At 30.9% G+C, this 15,443-nt stretch overlaps 1 protein-coding gene across 2 annotated transcripts; it reads right to left on the bottom strand.

The window, feature by feature from the left end:
* Positions 1 to 480: 480 nt before the first annotated feature.
* LOC129910250 (protein argonaute-3) lies at positions 481 to 12,451 on the bottom strand. 2 transcript variants are annotated; one of them, XM_055987549.1, is made up of 3 exons: positions 12,254 to 12,451; positions 3,768 to 3,928; positions 481 to 3,697 (listed from the first exon to the last, which is right to left on the bottom strand). In XM_055987549.1, exon 3 carries the CDS (start codon positions 3,659 to 3,661, stop codon positions 824 to 826), a length of 2,838 nt encoding a protein of 945 aa, XP_055843524.1. In that variant the 5' UTR covers positions 3,662 to 3,697; positions 3,768 to 3,928; positions 12,254 to 12,451; the 3' UTR covers positions 481 to 823. The 2 variants fall into 2 exon arrangements, with proteins under 2 accessions (XP_055843524.1, XP_055843525.1); XM_055987550.1 differs by lacking the exon at positions 12,254 to 12,451 and adding an exon at positions 11,789 to 11,803.
* Positions 12,452 to 15,443: the final 2,992 nt, after the last annotated feature.

The raw sequence follows: 15,443 nt of genomic DNA, 5'->3' as shown, positions 1-15,443 counted from the left end.
ACTTTGACCTCGAATATCTTTAGAATGGTTAGATTAATGAAAAAAGTTATTAGACTTTTTTTGTGGAGCAATCAATTTCCAACAAGAATATGTCTTGCGCGTTTGATTTTTATAATTTTTCAATTTGTTACAAAATTAAGAACAAAAAACGAATTTTTAAAGATTTTTTTGATTTTTGGACCTCAAATATCTATTCAACTGTTAGATAAACGAAAAAAGTGCATAAGGCCTTTTTTGTAGAGCGTTCAATTTCCTACAAGAATCTGAAAAGAAATTTGCTAAAAAGTCAATTAATAAAAAAATTATTTTTTTTTAGTAGAAGCTTGATGTAAAAATGGAAAATTGCAAAGCGGAGGACCTTCCCATTAATATAAAGAGCTCATATTTGGTGTGTATATTCTAGAGGGGTCTAGCAATCGATTTTTCGGAGTACCAAATCAAAAAAAAAATTTTCGATTTTTTTGACCCACCCTAATATATAGTTTATGGTCAAGTTTACATTCCTAAGATCTTTGAGATATAAACTGTCTTCAAAATGTATTATTTCCCTATTGCTCAATTTTCAACAATGTTATGAAAAGGCTCAAAAAACATAAACTTTAAAAATTGTTTTTTTTTTTTTTAATTATTATTTTTAACTAAAAATTAAGAACAAACAAAACTTAAAAAAAAAAAAAGAAAAAAAAGCGTGCTCCCCAAAAAGTAGTGTGAATTCAAAATATACATTATTGCAATTGGGGCACAAAGTCATACCAAATAAAAAATAAGAAAAAAAAAACAAAGATAAATCTATTATTATTATGAAAATAAGAATATTATTTGTCTAAAGATAGAATAATTTAGTAGCCAACTCTTCGCCACTCGATCTCTTAACACTCTGTCCAATCAAATAGGCCATTTTGTGAGCATATTGACAACAGGCCGGCACACGAACCGTACCCGGCCAATTGTAGTAAAGGAAACACAGCTTATAACTCAATCTTTGCAAAATATCTGGGGCAAAATCAGAATCATCTCTCACAACGATATAATGTGTTGGACTCACTGTCCCCTGTCGAACCATTTGTGATATCAAAAAGAAGTCATACAGATATCGCTGTGTAACTGTGTGATCCAACACTGTTCCAGGCATTGGATTCGATAACTCTCCACGATTCGTAGCAAACATTCTTGTATTTATTCTCTTCTGTACCACAACAAAAGTAATTTTGGCTGTGTAATTTTGGAATCCTTTTGCACAAGCTGCTTCAAACTGTGGAATCTCATAATTGGCCACCAAATCCAACTGTCCATAGCCAACACCATCTCGATAGATGATGATCTTCTCCGGTAGCATATTATTCTCCTTCTCATAAGTTTTCAAAGCCGCAATTAAAGACACACACAGCCCATTAACAATCTCCTCTCGCTTCGTTTGCACTACAGCTTTGCTGTACCAGCGAGTGAATTTCGAATTAATCGAGGCAACAAATGCCGCCACAGAGTTACCCTTCTGACTGGCATCGTGATAGGAATCAATACCACAAATCATTACATTTTTAAGTGGAATATTAACACTCCATAGAGTTCCTCCTAATTTACAATTCATCTGTAAGGCAATCTTTTGAACAATCGATCGATTCTTGGCATCATTTGCCAATGTCCTTCCATTAATTACCTGCGATGGAATTGGCATCTCAGCACAACAGATTTTTTTGATAGCCGCATAACGATCATCTCGACTTGTCGGACATATACAAACGACAATTTGAACTCCCTGCCGGATATTCTCTCTCAAACAACCCACATAAGACTCTATACGGTCATTCTGAAGAGCAATCACATTCGGTCTCTGGACATTAATTCCCATTGGACGAGCATTTCTCTCCATCAAATCCATAAAAGACTTTGCCACTCGATTGTCACTCTGACAATGAATTACCAACCAATTTCGTAGATGAATTACATCAATAAGTTCATTATTTGTAGCATATTTACCAAAATCAGCTTGCGTTCCAGCTGAGAATTTATTCCGAGCAAAGAATACCTGCTCTTCTTCAAATTGACGAGCGGTAACTTCCTGGGGAGCATTTGCCAATTGTAAACCCCAATTTTCAAGGATTTGTCTCGCAGCCGGGTTCTCATTTACATTACGACAGAATTTTTCAAGGGCAAGGGAACGCTGATTCGGTGTTACTCGTGTAATTGTCGCAATATCTCGCATAATCTTAAAGTCAGAGCGCATATCATCTCGCAGACCAGTCATATAACAGAGTTCTGGGATGAGACAGAAAACGAGTTCCTGTGGCTCAGCTTGATTAACAACACGCTGTTTCTTGATACTAATCAATAAAGGCTGTCCCTTATCTCGAATATCGATATTATGATGTACCCGATAGTATTCAAGGTACGATATCTCAGAGGTTTTTGTACTAAAAGTCGACATTGGATTCAAAGTAAACGAGATATCATCAATTCGATAGGTTTTATTGTTATATCTCGTCAAAACAACCGAACCAAGAAGTGCTTTTTTAGCATTCTCTTGATATTTATTAGCCCCCGCCTGATAGGCTTGCTTAAGAGTGTCCAAGACAGTCTTTTGAGACAATAGACGATGTGAAACATCACAACACAACATCAAACCATCTTCATATTCATCAACAGCTGTGATATAACCTGGCCAAACTTCTAATTTATGTTGTGGAATGATTTTCGGAGCCGATGGATCAAATTGTTTACGATCAAATCGAATATAATTCAAAGTATGCATAATTCGATCAAAGAGAATATTGTACATATTTATACAGTCTTTTAATGACTTTTTACGTTTATACATAATTCTGATTTCTATATCAGAGTTGTCACCTGGATTTTTTCCAATATAAGTTGTTAATTTGTCGGGTAAAAGAATTGGTAAAAATAAGACAACACCATCAAAAGTTTTAGTACCGCCAAAATTTGCCGATTGTTCATTTAAAAGTTTAATTCGAATCGACCTCGAATCGATGTCAGGAAAGAAACGAACCTCGTACTCGTAGACTCCCTTATTCGGGTCTAATTGTTTTAATCGAATGTAATTGCAAACAACGGGGACAGGTTTGCCTTTGTTGCCATGTTTTAAAACAGCCAATTGTTCAGTTTCAGGCAAAGGCAAATTGGGTGAATTGATTTCTCTAGCTGAAGAAGATTGAACAGAAGATACTTGTAAATTACTTACATTTTGTGTTAATTTTTCAATTTCTGGTGACGATGAAGTGCCACTTCCTGATAAGCCGGAAGTTTTTGTTTGTAAATCAGAAGTTTGTGAGGAACCAGCAAATAATTGACCACGTGAACGACCTCTGGCAGCGCCAGGAAAAACTATACTATCCGAAGTTGAATTGGATGAATTTAATAGAGTTGCAATGACAGAAGCGCGACCACTTCCTCGACCAGTTGGTTCATGGGTAACAGTTGACGATAAAGAAAGTTGTTGTAATAATTTACCTCTTCCTAAACGTTGTTGATTATCAGAACTTGATGTTGGACTGCGTGATGCTATTCCACTATCTCGAATAGATTTATCACCACCGCCGCCGCTGGAATTTGATGATTCTTGTGATGATGAGATTGGTGTTGTTTGTTCGTCGTTTGGTGTTGTTTCGAAGAGACGCTTGCCGCGTCCAAAGCCACCACGAGACATTTTTTGTTTTGTTTTTGATTTAAAAATAACAATCAACTAGAAATAAATATAAAATTAAATAAAATTTTAATTTCTATGGAAAACATGAAAATTTAACGGGACTAACCTGAATAAAAGTGCAACACAAACGAAACAACAACAAAAAAAAAAAGAATGTTCTTGTCTTGACGCCGATGCTGATGGATGCATAAAATTAATGAAAACAACTGTAAAAATTGTTGCTTTGTCTTGCTTGCACTTGCGGTTTGTTATTTGAAAAGTGATGCCCTGGAAATAAACAGATGTTTGGTCAATAGTGATGCCAGGTGTACATTATTTTGATGAAAGATGTTTTTTGGTTTGTGGAGACTTTTTTTTTAGACTGCTTTTAAGGCCTAGTACATACTTGTGAAGCAAATTGTGAATCCATACAAATTCATATTTTGTGTACATTGTACTATGCTTAATTTTAGTAGTATTCGTAAAGAAGTATTTATACGTAGAAAATTATTTGTAGCACAAATTTAATAGTAATTTTCGATCAATTTGTTTGAAAATATTAAACGTTTGTACATCCATATTAGCTGCGTTCCTTTGGAAATATTTATCTACTTTTTAGTACTTAAAACTACTTTGAACTACTTTGCTATACTGAAAAAGTAGTTCAAAGCAGCTTTAAGTACTAAAAAGTAGATAAATATTTCCAAAGGAACGCAGCTATTGAAGCAAAAAAAGTCTCCAAAAATGTTGTTGAGTAAATTACTTGTTTGGGTTCTTTTTGGACAGAAAAAAAAATGAAACCTATCAAATTCTCAGAGAAAGAAAAATTGAGCAAAAGTACACAAACACACAAAATTTTTTTGCTTTTTTAAATACCAACAATCATATGTAAACAACAGCAATTAAAAAAAAAAAAAAACAAAGAAACAAAAAATATAAAAACTACTTTGTATTGTTTTTGAAACACTTTTTAAGTATTTTTTTCATAAAATATTAATTTATTATGAGTATTACACCAATAAAACGCAATAAATAAAAAAAAAAAATTGAAGAAAAAAGCCACACCGCCATGTTTGTAGTTTGGTTTGTTTATGTTGTGGGAAGTGGGACAAAAACAAATAAAGAAAAAGAAAGATATTATACTACCTTTTGACAGATTTCAGATTTTTGTCAAAAATTCGCAAGACGAGGTTATTGTTTTTCTCTCTCGAGGCCATCTTGTTTTGTGAAAAACTACACAGTTTCTGTTTCAGATTACCCAAACAGAAATTGGGTTAAAAATGTTGACAAAAAGTAGAAATATTTCTGTTTTATGCCTCATATCTTCACTGACACAAATTTAGGAGATTTAAATGACGTTTTCCACTGGCATGAGAAGATTTAATTTGACAGTTCTACAAAAATCGGATTGGAATTTATATACTTCTTGATGACAAAATTATACTTTTTGTGAATTTTCAGCTATGTAAACTAATTATTTACAAAAGTAAAAATCTGTTTTTTTTTTTGTTTGAAAAACTAAAAAAATTGTTTTTTTTCAAACCAAAAAATAAGCTTTTTGCATCATTAGGGGTATTCACGATCCGATGCAACTGGTCTAGTATCATTGCAAAAGTGCAAAAGTGTAAAATCTTACAACACTACAACAACAAAATATATGGATTGAAATTTTACAATGGTCTTGCACTTTTGCTATACCCTAACCCTATTGCAAATTAAAAATACAATGGTGTAAAATTTTTTCACAGATGGCAGCTCGCCGTCGCGTGTCGCCCATGATGAACAGTTTATCTTTTTTATTCTTATTCTTTTTTATTTTGTTTTTTTTTTTGATGTAATTTGTGAAAATAAATTAACCCGAACACAACAAAGAATGAAATTATAAAAAAATTGAAAAAAAAGAAGAAGCATCGGTGGAAAGACAACTCCGCAAAAAAAAATGTGAAGCTGATATAAATCATATCATGGGTTCCCTTCAATATTTACTATAGATAAGAAGAGGTGCGTTCACGATCTATTGTAAAAAAATAAAATTTTACACTTTTACTAGGCCTGTTGCACCAGATCGTGAATACCCCTATTATTTTTAATTTTGTGGTCGGAAAAACTGTCACAAAATGAGTTTGAAAATTTTCACTTTTTGACTTTCTGCAAAAAGTGGCCTTAAATCTTTGTTTTGAGGCAATCATGGGTCATATGCATAAAAAAAATAAATGCTTTTACTTGAAAAATTGTAAAGTATGAACGTTTTTTATCCACATTTTGTGCATAGCAAGCCTAGTTTATACTTATTAATTTCATATTGCTAGTATTTACTATTTTTTATGCTTACGGGCCCATGTCATGCATTTTAATCGTAGGGTATACCTACTAGGCTTATCTTTTGCGCTAAGAAATCGGCCTTCTTTTGTCATATTCCATAAATTCCAGGTCTGATTTGGAATAAAAATCCAAATATTCATTAATGGATAAATAAACAACAAAATAGTTTATCCGGTAATATTTCGAGGAATAAAAAAACACAAAAGGCGTGATGATGTTCCACGTTTTTGGAATATTTGGAAAAAAAATAAAGAAACACACTCAAATTAAATACAAAATATAACAAAGTTAAAATTTTATAGTTTTGCAAAAAAACAGAATATTCGAAAGCACTGCTTTTTATCTTCAACTTTTACCGAAAATTAAGTGATACCAAATTCCTACTTCAAAAATTTCTCGAATATTCATTTTACAAAAAAAAAATAATCTAACGGTACGAAATTTCGAGTGTCCCGCTATATTTTTCAACTTCTACTTTGAACAACTTGCAAAAACTTTTTTCTACGTTCTTTTAGTCGTCGTCAGTAATTTTTTTAATTTTTCCTGAAGAATCGTTCGTTGTTCAATTTATTTGTTTCTAGTCTTCTAATTTCTACTCATTTAATCATTTAACATTTAGCAGTACTTGAGATTAAATGTTTGTCTGGGAGTAAGAAGAAAGGACGTCAATTAAGTTATTTGAGTCGATAACTCGTCTCGATTGCCGAACTCGATAATTCTGATTACGGTTTGATGAAAGTGAGTTCAATAATCTTCTATAAATTAAAAAAAAAAATATCACTTACAATTTTTATTTTGAATATTCTACAGTACAGTTATACTTGGTTTTAAAATATGACTGTGAATATGATTCGATTTATAATTCAGCCGAATTTCCCTGGAAGCCTCGGATGTGGACAAATTTACTGATGACGAATCTTACAAACGAATTGAGGACAGTGAATTTCGGATTTGCACCGGTCTTTTAATTATAAAATAAATTGTTTTCTTCATTATTCTTAGAAATGTGAAATTTTAATTGTGAACATTTAGTTACTCGCACGGTCGCAGGGCTACCTTCAAAGATTTTGAAAAAAGGCTTTTAAAGAGGATTTCAAGAAAAAAAATTCGTAAACGAAATCTTGAACGAAATTAAATTTGTTTTGTTTTTGCTTTAAAACTTATTTTCTGATGTTATTTCTTTAATTTTTTGATTTTTACCTGCCTATTTATATTATTTTTACTTTGTTATATAATACCCTATTATATTTTTTCGTTAAAGGCTTGGCCACACCGGAGGGTACGCGGTAGCGGTACGGGTAGCGGCAACGATATTTGTATTAAAAAAATTCCACACCCGAACGTTGATGTGTCAGTTTGGAATTTTTTCCATACAAATACCCGTACCGTTACCTGTACCTCTACCGCGTACCCTCCGGTGTGGCCAAGCCTTAACATGCTCGCTATTGACTTTGGAGATTTGAAAATTTTTCGTTTCGCTTCAGCTGCGTACTAGGCTTAAATTCAATGATATTAGGTGTGTTTTTTTGTTTATCTATATAGATTTTGTGCAAAAAAACGACATCGAGATATTTGAAATCAAAACAATTTACGTGTTAAAAAACAACAAAAACTTTATCTGTATAGATTTTGAAAAATCCAGATAATTATCCAGATTTTACTTTCTCTCGATAAAAACAGTAGTGCCAAGTAGTTTAATTGTTGTGTTCATACAGAAATATCTGAAAATATTAACAAAAAAAAAAAGTGGAGAAAATGAGGTTTGAAAAAAGCTCTCATAGAAAAAAATAATCAAAAATTTGTTTGACATGGTTGCATTGAAACGGTAATATTTCGAGATATACGCAATGCACTTTTCAGATAAAAGTCTTAAATGGATCCTGATAAGATTGTTGAACAAATATATAATATAAAATTACCAAAGTTTTTTTTTCGAAAAATTAGAAATAAAAATAAAAAAGTTTCCACGTTTTATTTTTAAAGAATCGAAAAAAAAAAAATCAATATGGCTATCTTCAAACTCTTATAACACAAGAACTACGCAACTAATGTTAATGGTCATGGTCTTAAAATGTAGCTAAGAATATACAAAAGATTTTTGGTGTTTTTGTAAAAAAGAATTTTTTGAATCCAACATGGATGTAATGGGGCCATATGAATGGTTTTGGTTTTTTGTGAAAATTTTTTTTTAATCCATCATGGATGTAACATGTAATGGCTATACTACTACCGGGGTTTAAAAAAAATATGAGCACGGCACATTTTTGACAGACAGCTACCAAAGTGTATGTACAGTGGTGCCAAACATTTTGACGGATTTCAAAAATCCCGATGTCGTTTTTTTTTACATCGGGATTTTTGAAATCTATGCAAATATTTGGCACTGTACATACACTTTAGCAGCTGTCTGTCAAAAATGTTCCTTTTTTTTAGTGATGGGTACCTCATACATGAGGCAATACAAATGTCCCATACACCACTCTGAAATGTCCCATCACCTCAAAGTAAAAAAATGTATTACCTCACACCTCACCACAAAAACAAAAAATATCTCTTTACTCTTTCGTCTCCAGAAAAAAACGTATTCGTATTTCTCTCTGTCTCTTCTCATGATGATGAGCAGATGAGGAATGAAATTGAGTGTATGAGGAAAAGGAAAATCATGAATGTACCGCGCCACGAAATGTATGTACATAATAGGTGTGTTTTTTATTACCACCGGTCTTAACTGGTTAAAAAAAACGCCTCGGGGCTTAGCGAGAAAAATTGGCAGCACTGCATACTAAATGTTCCGAAATCAGCTGACACAAAAAATATAAAGTTGTCATATTTTTCGCTTTTGGGGTTTCTTGTGTGATTTTGAAGAAAAAAAGTTTAAATAACTATTAAATAAATATTTAAAACAATAATTGTCATTCCAAACATCAATTTTGATGTTTTTAAACAAATTCTAAACAATCTACGAACAAGTTAATTTGGTAGCACAGAATTAAATCTGTTGAAAAAGTTAAGCCCAGAGAATTCTCCGGGCTAAACAACTAAGCCCAAGGGGCTAAAGTGTTGTTGCATTTAACATGTAAATTGCTTAGAACCGACTGCGTTTTTTTTGTCCAGCTAAGACCAGTGGTAATAAAAAACACACCTAATGTATGTGAATGAAGAAATGCATGAAGAGTAAAGAGTACCAATGTTTTAAAATGAAAAATAAATAAATGTATGAGGTTTTGTGTTATGGGACATTTGAAGTAGGTACGTATTTTGAGGGGAGAAAATTAGAAATAATGAGGAGGAGGACGTGACGTGACGTTTGTTTTTTTTTTTTTAAAGAAAACGAGGAGGACATACGACAATGTACTAAAATGAAACCAATAATAAAAATATGAAAAAGAGAAGAATGAAAAGAAAGAAAGGAAAGAAAAAAAAGATAAGAAAGAAAAGAAAGAAAAAAAAGAAAAAGAAGAATAAGAAAGAGTTTTAAATTGAATGAGGTTTGTTATTGTTATTGTTATTTTTAATTTTTTTTTTTTTGTAATCGAAACTGTCCACTAAAATTGGTTTGTCCCATGGGACATTTGAAGTGGGACAAAGTACCACCTCATTTCGAAAAATGAGTACCTCATACAAACTCATTTTAAATTCGTGTCCTACCCATCACTACTTTTTTTTTAAATATGAACTTCGAAGTGGGAATAAGGCTATTAGATCCATGTTGGATGCAAACAAAAATTTTCACAAACAAAAACAAAAACCATTTGTATGGCCATGGCATCCATGTTGGATTCACAAAAATTTTTTTTTTCACAAAAAACCAAAAATCATCTCTATATTCTTAGCTACATTTTAAGACCATGACCATTAACCTTGGTTGCGTCGTTCTTGTGTTATAAGCGTTTGAAGGTAGCCATATTTATTTTTTTTTCGAATTTTTTAAAATCAAACGTGGAAACTTTTTTATTTTTATTTGTAACTTTTCAAAAAAACTTTGGTAATTTTATGTATATATTTGTTTAACAATCTTATCAGGACCCATTTAAGACTTTTATCTGAAAAGTGCATTGGGTATATACCTACCGAAATATTCACATTTCAATGCAACCATGTCAAACAAATTTTTGATTATTTTTTTCTATGAGAGCTTTTTTCAAACCTCATTTTCTCCACTTTTTTGTTTGTTAATATTTTCAGATATTTGTGTATGAACACAACAAATAAAGTACTTGGCACCACTGTTTTTATCGAGAGAAAGTAAAATCTGGATACTTATCTGGATTTTTCAAAAATCTATACAGATAAAGTTTTTGTTGTTTTTAACACGTAAATTGTTTCGATTTCAAAAATCTCGATGTCGTGTTTTTGCACAAAATCTATATAGATAAACAAAAAAAAACACACCTATTCACTGTGCAAGTTTTTTGAAAAAAAATTTTTGAGACAGGTGCGCGATTGACTGTTTCGCTCTATTTCGAACCCGAGAAATCGATTGGCGTCATTAGTTTTTCGATTTATCGGTAAGACTGCGAACAAAATTTTGTTTGAAAGTTTTTCAATTATTTTGAGAATTTTCCACTGTTTTTAGTCATTTTTCAATCAAAAACAATGTTTATATTGCTTATTATTCTGCTCAAACGTTATTTGCTACCAGTAGAAAGACATTAGAAACTATTTTGAACAATTTATTTGAAAATTTAGTGATTTTTTTTTTAATTAAAAAATAATCGAAATTTTTTACATTGTTTATCGTTTTTTTTCGCTGTTTTTGTTCTCTTTTGCACAAATACATTGCATGTTTTCTATTAAAAATTAATTTAACTGTGAATTTAGTGTTGGTTAAACTTCGACAGTCTATCGATAGCATCGATAACAAACAAATATCGATACTTCACAAAACTATCGATAGTTTCAATACTTCCAAATTATTTAACCACAAGGCTACTGATATTTTTCTTAAAACTATCGATACAATCGACAATGGAAACTATCGATATCTACCAAATACTATGTAAATAAATAATAATAAATACGAAAACTTAACTTGTAGTTCAAATTGTGTTTCATTAATTTCAAAGCTTTCGATAATATCGGTTTTCTTTTGTATTAAACTAATTTGGAAGTATTGCAACTATCGATAGTTTTGTGAAGTATCGATATACTCGATATTTTTTTTGTTATCGATGATATCGATAGACTGCCGAAGTTTAACCAACACTAAATTAACAGTTAAATTAATTTTTAATGGAAAACATGCAATGTATTTGTGCAAAAGAGAACAAAGACAGCGAAAAAACGATAAACAATGTAAAAAATTTCGATTTTTGTTTTAATTTTTTCCAAGAAAATTGCTAAACTTTCAAATAAATTGTTCAAAATTGTTTATAATGTCTTTCTACTGGTAGCAAATAACGTTTGAGCAGAATTATTAGCAATATAAATATTGTTTTTGGTTGAAAAATGACTAAAAACAGTGGGAAACTCTCAAAATAATTGAAAAAAAAAAAACTTTCAAAAAAAAATTTGTTCGAAATCGTACCGATAAATCGAAAAACTAATGATGCCAATGTATTTTTCGGGTCCGAAATAGGGCGAAACAGTTATTCGCGCTCCTGTCAAGAATTTCGACTTGCACAGTGTATTAGACTTAATAATTTTATGAAATAAATTATAAATTACCTACTGCTTAATCATACGGGGAGAAAAATTTCTTTCATATTTGGAGGAAACCTATAAACATTTCGCAGCGGCTTTTGGCGGTGTCAAGAGTCAAGATCCAGTTTCGAAGAATATGTGCGAGAATCAGGAAACGAATATGAAGGATTGGGGGTACCTTACCTTCTATCATCAACAAAACAATTGTGAGGATTAGAAGTTTCAGGAATTCGATACGACTTGTATAGAACGGTTCAAAAGGTAGTTTCTAATCCAGCGAAGAAGAGACTCGTCATCGATGCCAATAGCACGAAAGATGAATGATGCCAAATTCTATCAAATGCTTTTGAAATATCAAGTGCAACAATCTTGCTTTCTCCAAAATTATTGTTTTTTTGCTAAGTTTTTTTGTTTTAATTTTATTATTTATAGTATGCCGCGATATATTCAAACTACGTCAAAAGATGCACTAATTTCAATGTTTAGTTCTGCCATTTTGTTCACTTTACAAATCGAAGTATAAAAAAGTTTAATACATAGGTACAAAAAAAGCTTCGAAGCATAATACCACCCATATGGCTGACTTTGACCTTCATGAGATTCATCATAACATACTTATGTGTGCGTATTTAATAACAGTCAACTTACCCTCTTTTATCTTTAACCGTTACAGATTATTCTAATCAGATCGAGAAATGTTCATTTTGTCAAAATAATTATTGCAATCACTGTATTATATAAACTAATTCTAACTTTGATAAAAAATAGTTTTGTTTCAACAAATTTTTGAGAAACACAAAGATTTTAAAGAAAAAAAAACAATGAAAACTGAATCACTCAAGGCAAAGTACAATCTTCAACTAATAAAAGTTGCGTAGTGTTTGTTTTTCTCTGTCAACCAATCGAATAACGGGAATTTTTATTTTTTATAATTTTCAAGGATTGTCTTGGCAGACTACCGACCGGCCAGCGTTGCCGTGAAGAAAAAAGCGGAGCAATTTGATAAAAGTTGGGGCCAAATATTTTACTAAAGAATTCTTCTTTAAAACATTAAACTGCAATTTATTAAAAATTTAATTTTTTTTTTTTTTATTTATTTAATGCAATAAATTTCTTAAATCTAATTAGTTTACAAAACGAAATTAAAAAATCATAGATGTACACATTACATTTTTAATTCACCATCATCTATTAGCTTTGAGCCATTGAGTAAAAATAAATAAAAACAACTGAAGAGAGAAAAGTCAAATGACTTAATGAGATAAATTAAATTCAGTTATATTTTAAATATAGGGTAGAGTTAGGGTTGCCAACTTTTTAAAGAAAGAATAGAGTATATTTGATTTTAGAGACGAAAAAAAAGAATACATTTGAAAAAAGAAGAGTACCATTTATTTCAAGTCTTGAAAATGTATTTTTTTGTTCTTCTTGGCGTTCATAACATTTTTTGTTGTTTTTAACATTACGTGTTTGGTATGACTCCAAAATTTCAAATTCAAAACTCATATTTCTTTATTTAATATCAAGCAGGCCTAACCTAGATCCAAAACGTTCAAAAAACTTATTGTCTCTAAGCAGGTTTCATATCAGCTCTGTAATAGGTGTCTTAACAGGACACTGCCTCAAAGGTAGACACGCCATAAGACTTGGCGTAGTCTCTAACGACTTCTGTAGAAGTTGCCTTGATGAGGAAGAGGAAGAAACAATCCAACATCTTCTCTGCTCATGCCCTGCCCTTTCCAGTAGACGTAAAAAATACTTGGAAAAATATTTAAAATTATTGTGATTTGTACTCTCTAAATTACAATTGTTGAAATTTAGAAATTATAAGGTCGAATTTTTAAGCCTCATTTTTTTAAACTTAATAATACAAATTTATGTGATGGTAAAGGGTACACACAGTCTTAAGTAAAAAAAGAGTATTTTGACGTACTCTATTTTGTTTGTTTGCTCTTATGCTGTTCTTTTAAATGTTTCTCCTTAAATTACAATATTCTTATTATTCTTGTTATTCAGTTTTCTTAGAAAAAATAACTTTTTATGAAGTAATCCAATCGGATATGGTTTTTTTTTAATTTTACTGCCAAAAACCTACTATCGTAATTAGTGTTTTGTGGAAACAATTTCAGAGCTAATGATTTGAAATGCAGTTTTTCTTATTAAATATATGTATATTATTCTTCAAATAAAATAGGTTTTAAATAGGAAAAAAGATGTGAATTTTGGTAATTTTAAGGGGGGCCGAAGATAGAACACAAAAAAAGCTTTGAAATTCAAGAGTTTCCTGTATTCGGCCCCCTTTTATTGATAAAAAACCATACCGACAAATTAATAAATAAAGTACATTTTATTTCAAGAATTATTCGAAAATATTGATATTTAACGTTTCTGTGCTTTATTTTATGAGACAGAATCCTTAAGGGGCCGGCTACTAGCAACTCTACCCTACATATCTATTTGTGGATGGTTTAAATTTAATTTTTTAAAGCTTTTTAATAAATTCCTAAGCACGATATGAAGTTGAGGGGGGAAATCCCTCTGAAAGACAGCTTTTTCAATATTTTTTTTTGGAAAACCGAAAGCATTTGTTGAAATTTGGAAAAGTATATGAAATTATTGACATTATGAAGTATTGATACAATTTTTTTGAAGTAAGAAAAAAAACAAAATGGCGGCTCTACAGCTCTTTGAAGTTGACGCCTCGCGTTTGCGCCGTGCAATGCCCTGGTCCAGAAAACTATTTATGATCAAAAAAGAAATTTTTTTCCAATAAAATATATTTATACGCATTGCATGAACCTAAATTTAGTAAAAACAAATCTAAAATAAAAATTATAGACAAAAAAAAAAACACAATGTTTTTTTATAAAGAAATAGTTAAAAAAAATATTTATTATAATTATTTTATTAAACTTTTAGGTTCATGCAATGGCCAATTTTTTTAACGAGTAATTTGCCTTTTATTTCAAGTCGATAGCTTCATTAGTTTTTGAGTTACGTTGCACGGCGCGGAAAAAAACGCTTTTCGAGAAAAATGCGCTTAAAGTTTACGTTTTCGTACTGTGGTAGATTCGGAGCGCATGGGATTCGGGACTATCTACCGACTTTTGAGGCTTCATTTAAAACTAAGACCACTGAAAATAGTTTTTTCGGTTGATAAATGAATATTAGACAAAAAAAATAATTCTGAAATAAAAAATTTCAAAGGGATTTCCCCCCTTAACCCTTTCGAACCCAAGCTATGAAAATCAATATTAAAAAATGTTTTTTTCGGTATTATTGGGTCAAAAACATGACAACTAAGAAATATGAATAGCAAAAAGTTTTTTTTCCAAAATAATAAATAGCAAAACTAATGTGTTTTTCCCATGTTACATGTAAGCAACATGCACTGCCTATGACCACCAAAAAAAGTCGGAGAACTGAGATAATCACTTTTTATGAAACTATAATGTATGCTACTTCTTCTAAGCAAAAAAACAAAACACTTTCTGCATAAACATTTTTTATATCTTTTTTTCAAAATTATGACCATATATAAAAAAATGTTAATTTTAGTCCCTTTCTCGATAAAAAAAAATTAAAGGTATGATATTTGACTAACTTTTTGTAATAATCCAGTAACTAGGCATTATTATCTTTCAATAAAGCCATCGTAACCTAAAAAATTGTTTAATTTAATATTTTTTACGAATTTTTAAAAAAATGTTACATGAGAGTAACGCTGGGTCCGAAAGGGTTAAATCTTACAAAATTTAGATTTGTGGGCCATCTAATTGTCCCGGGAAAAGGGCCAAAATATAAAATAGGGGGCCAAATGGTCCATTTGGGCATTTTG

Source organism: Episyrphus balteatus, chromosome 2 (genome assembly GCF_945859705.1).
Source record: "Episyrphus balteatus chromosome 2, idEpiBalt1.1, whole genome shotgun sequence".
Taxonomy (NCBI): Eukaryota; Metazoa; Arthropoda; class Insecta; order Diptera; family Syrphidae; genus Episyrphus; species Episyrphus balteatus.
The sequence above is the reverse complement of the archived record's forward strand: the minus strand, read 5'-3'. Positions and strand labels throughout refer to the sequence as shown.